The 5,184-nt window shown below is 36.4% G+C and overlaps 1 protein-coding gene across 1 annotated transcript in view; it reads right to left on the reverse strand.

The window, feature by feature from the left end:
- ARID2 (AT rich interactive domain 2 (ARID, RFX-like)) overlaps positions 1-5,184 on the reverse strand; it is a 186,703-nt gene that overhangs the window by 64,895 nt on the left and 116,624 nt on the right. The window contains exon 11 of the mRNA XM_011936060.1: positions 4,432-4,599. Coding sequence (XP_011791450.1) covers positions 4,432-4,599 — 168 coding nt within the window. The remainder of the gene's footprint in view (positions 1-4,431; positions 4,600-5,184) is intronic.

Here is a 5,184-nt window from a genome sequence, read left to right on the forward strand (position 1 = left end):
AGAGGAGAGGAGAGGAGAGGAGAGGAGAGGAGAGGAGAGGAAAGAAAGAGTATGGAAGGTGGTGGTTTATTTCATTCAGATTACAAACTCATGGCAAATTCAACTGTTAAAATTCTGAAGGAAAGAAGGTGTCATACTAACATACTAACATACTTTCTTGAATTTAAAAACAAAGTTGGACTTTTTCTAAGTAACAAAAAGAGTCTGATTAAGCGAGAGACTTTTGTTAATAAAAACTATCTTTACTAGGTCACGTGGCAGACATTTTCTGAAAAATCAACTTAAATCTGCAATGTCAAGGTTTTCACAAAAATATATGTGAAGAATACGACAAAAAGCACCTAAACATCAAATACATTGTACTGGTCTTGAAATGAATAATATTTCAGTTTTCCTAACTCAGTAATCCTAAAAATACAGTCCCTGGACTGCAGCATCAGCATCTCATGGGAACTTGATAAAAATGAAAATTCTGTGACCAGCCTGGGCAACATGGTGAAATCTCATCTCTATAAAAACAAATACAAAAATTAGCTGGGTGTGGTGGTGGCCACCTGCAGTCCCAGTTACTCAGGAGGCTGAGGTGGGAGGATAGCCTTGAGCCCAGGTGTTAGAAGTTGCAGTGAGCTGAGATAGCACCACTGCACTCCAGCCTGGACAACAGAGTGAGATGCTGTCTTTAAAAAAAAAAAAAGAAAGAAAGAAAAAAAAAAATCTCAGGTCCCACCTGATCCAGAAACTCAGGGAATGTAGCCCAGATATCTTTAGTAGTCTATAAGATGATTCTGATGCACCCTAAGGTTTGAGAACCACTGTGTTAAACTTCTTGAATTTATCAGGTTACACAAGATGTCTAAAACAGTAGCAAGTATAATTTATAGTCATAGCTTGTTAATATCTCTTTGATATATTTTCCAGAAACTTAAAAAAAAGGCCTCTAATGACTGAGCAACAAATATTCTTGCAGTCAGGTACTTGCTAATTCTTTGATTTCAACAAAATAAAGGAGAACTCAAGTTTCTGGATGATTGTAAAAAATAAGTTTAATACCTTTTGGATAGTTCTGAAGTTCAAAGAACTGTAAATTCTATCTTCATCTAATGATGCAAACTAGATTTTTTGATTTACATCTATAAAAAGGGAAACAGGAATACTATTGATGCTAACTCCAGTTTCATTCTAGCAGTAAGTCAGTCATTGAGAGATATATTGAATTAATAGCATCCAGACAATTAGAGGGGAGAGTCCTATTTATCTTATTAAGAGATATATTTCAAGTACATTTTTGTTTAATAATTTTTTTTTCTTTTTGAGATGGAGTCTCGGTCTGTCACCAAGCTGGAGTGCAGTAGTGCGATCTCGGCTCACTGCAACCTCCGTCTCCCGGGTTCAAGCGATTCTCCTGCCTCAGCCTACTGGGTAGCTGGGACTACTACAGGCGTGCACCATCATGCCCAGCTAATTTTTGTATTTTTAGTAGAGAAGGGGTTTCACCATGTTGGCCAGGATGGTCTCAATCTCTTGACCTCATGATCGGCCCGCCTTGGCCTCCCAAAGTGCTGGGACTACAGGTATGAGCCACTGAGTCCGGCCTTGTTTAGTAATTATTTATAAAAATTTACGAAGTATTTACTATTTGATGTACCATTTATTACTAAAACCTGTAATGATAAAGTATATGTATGTGCATTATGTGTGTGTGTGTGTGTGTGTGTATATATATATATATTTTTTTTTTTTTGAGATAGGGTCTTGCTCTATTGCCTAAAGTGGATGCAGTGACACATTCATAGCTCACTACAGTCTTTAACTCCCTGGGCCCAAGCTGGGACTACAGGTGTGCATCACCATGCTCTGCTAACTTTTTTCCTGATGTTGTAGAGATGGAATCTCACTATGTTGCCAGGCTGATCTCAAACTCCTGGCCTCCAGTGATACTTCTGCCTCAGCCTCCCAAAGTGCTGGGATTACAGGCGTAAGCCACAGTGCCTGGCCAAATGAAATTTTTAAAATGTAGAGCTTTATAGAATAACAAGGAATTGAAAAACTTTAAAAATGTCTATTTTGTAGCTAAAAAGTATTGATAGGGTGATGAATAAAAAAGAATCTCAAACATAAAATGTATTATATTAGGATAAAACTCTGAGGATATTGGAATATGAGTTCAAGGTGAAAGAGGAATATTATAAAATTTCCGGTGTTAAAGAGTTTGTGCATTTTAAAAAATGAATGATGGTATCAAGATTCCACTGGATACAAAAAGCACTGTAATTACTTTCTTTTAAAAATGTAGTTTAATATACATCAAGACAATACATACTTTGCAACTATTTAAATTATGACAGATTTAGATGTTAATCTAAAAATGGGTAAAAGGTTATAAAAGTTTTCAGAGGGATTGAGGGAAGTGAGCAAAAAGTTTAAAGATGGTAATTCCATAAAAAAGCAGCATTAAACTATGTAGGCAATAGCTAAACCACAAAGGATAACCAATCAATCAGGGAGAGCACAAGTAATAAAGTGCTCTTCAGCTGAAAATAAACTCTTTTCAATCCCCAGCGGTCTAGTCCCATCTCTATGAATGAATTACTACATAAATGAATAAGCCACAAATTCTCAATGTTTAAATTCATTCATTTGCCAAATGAGGACCAAATTTTAGGTTGAGAAGTAGGTTCATTTGTTGAGGTCAAAAGAACTGTGAAGGTCAAAGGCTAACCAAGCAGCAAAAAATAATTTTCATCAAATCACCCTGAGTATTCACTGACATTTTATCAATTTCCTTAACACTGACCTTTTATGTCCCTCAATTAATTTAATCTTCAGTTTCTTCTTTGATGGTAAAAAACATTGCCACCACCCACTTAACTAGCAATACGAACTGTTTCATTTCTTTGTCAAGGTTGAGAAACAATATTCTGACCAAAGATTCCCCAATATGAATTGGCTGTTTAACATCTATTACCTGTAGTTGAAAGCTCATTGAATAGACTAGCAGTCAAATTTATCTATTTTTTTGCCTTCTGTTATTTGTCCACTTCTGTTTGGTGGATCCAAGTTAGTTGAGTGAACATATGACACAAATCTATACACTTCAGGAGGACATAATGGAAATCAATGAAATATGTGATACGTATTACATACTTTGCATAGAGTACATAATTTTCATACTACAAGTTGGAGTAGAAGACAAATTGGGACCATGAATGAATGTGAGAACAGACAGCTAGAGATGATGAGAGTTCAATCTCAATCACAAGCATTGGCAGTTGAAAAGGCCAGGTATTTAGGAAGATTCAACAAGATCTGGTGAGTGGGATAATGAAATTTTTGGTTTGGGGCTAGCGAGGGAGGATGAGAGAGATCTAAATACATTTCTAGCTGAAAGGAAAAAGTGAGTAAAGAAAGAGATTTAAGATATGGGAACATGGAGATGGGAAAGACTGATATTCAGGGTAAGTTTCAAAAGAAATTAGCATCTCTTTCTGAAACGAGCGGAAGCTAAAGGAAAATGAGTCCAGATGCTAATAAGTTTGTAACTGAAGGAGTAAGAAGTTGAAGAAATTCATTCTACACAGCCTCTGTATTAATTGCAAAGTGAGAATTAAGATCAATTGAGAAAATGAGCATCCTCCATTCAAAAAATACAAAGAAAGAGAAGAGTCTTGGGGACGGCAGGAGGTGAGAGGATAGGAAATGGAAGGGTAGGTGAGATGAAAGATGTATTTTTAGGATAAACCAAGGTAGAGAAAGCACTTTTAAAAAAAGGCTAAGGGTGGTAAAATGTAAAAAATGATGACTCACAATGAGCCAGGGAAAAGGAGTTCAACGACTGAACAGAAGTCTGGTTATTAGACATATCTGTACTATAATTACAGTTGAGCTAAACAGAATTGAGCTAAGAGACACTAGGAAAGGTGTGTAAATGCAGGTATACATGCTTGTAAGTGTGTGTATACATATGTGCATGTGTCTTCTCCTAGGCTATTGATTCTATGGTGTTGGTTCCAAGATTTAGGGATGTTAGGAGTATTATACTTATGTATCCTGATGATCACCTGAGAAAATTATAAGGTAATAAATATATGAATAATCTATTCCTGGCATGTCAATTTCTTATGACCAAAATCACAAATAATATGCCTATTGGGGCACTTACAGCTATCATAATTGTGAATATCTAATCCACCACATTACTCTAAATCCTGCCCAACTTAATTTTCCTATTATACTACTCTTCCTATGAGCTCACCTTGATCCTGCTACTCCTGGAATGTATAATATCTAAGAAATTAAGTACATACCCAAATTCCACTTTGGCCTACTCTACTGTAAAATATCAGTTCTCTACACTGCACATTGAAATTTATTCTTAGGATCAAATCTGATACACTCATAACCACACTGAAAAGAGTATGTAAAAACACTAACCTGGGGCAGATGCTACATGAGTCTGGGTTTGGACTTGCTCTATAGCTTGTGGCCTAATTTCAGATAACATTTGATGACTGGAACTTGGGTGTTCAACGAGTTTTACCGCAGCTAGTGCATCAGGACCAAACATCTGAATATCCATAGAAACCAGACACACTAACATGTCTAAAATAAATAAAAAGCAATAGTTATTAGTTAATAATATTATAAACGAATGCCATCACTGGTGAAAACATGTTGTACAGAATACTTACAAATGTGAATAAATAGTAGTCCATGAATCACAGTACATCAGAATTACCTGTGCATCTTTTAAAAAAAAGATTTTTAGGCTGGGTGTGGTGGCTTACACCTGTAATCCCAGCACTTTGGGAGGCCGAAGCGGGCAGATCATGAGGTCAGGAGATCGAGACCATCCTGGCTAACACGGTGAAACCCCGTGTCTACTAAAAATACAAAAAAAAAAAAATTAGCCAGGCATGGTGGCAGGTGCCCGTAGTCCCAGCTACTCAGGGAGCTGAGGCAGGAGAATGGTGTCAACCCAGGAGGCAGGGCTTGCAGTGAGTCAAGATTACACCACTGCACTCCAGCCTGGATGACAGACAAAAAAAATAAATAAATAAAAGATTTTTAGGCTCAATCTCTGAAGACAGATTTAATAGCTCTGGAGTGGGAGCTGGATACCTGTATCTACATCTATATCTATATATCTATATCTATCTGTCTATATATATATATATATATTTTTTT

This window comes from Colobus angolensis, unplaced genomic scaffold (genome assembly GCF_000951035.1).
Source record: "Colobus angolensis palliatus isolate OR3802 unplaced genomic scaffold, Cang.pa_1.0 Scaffold150, whole genome shotgun sequence".
NCBI lineage: Eukaryota > Metazoa > Chordata > Mammalia > Primates > Cercopithecidae > Colobus > Colobus angolensis.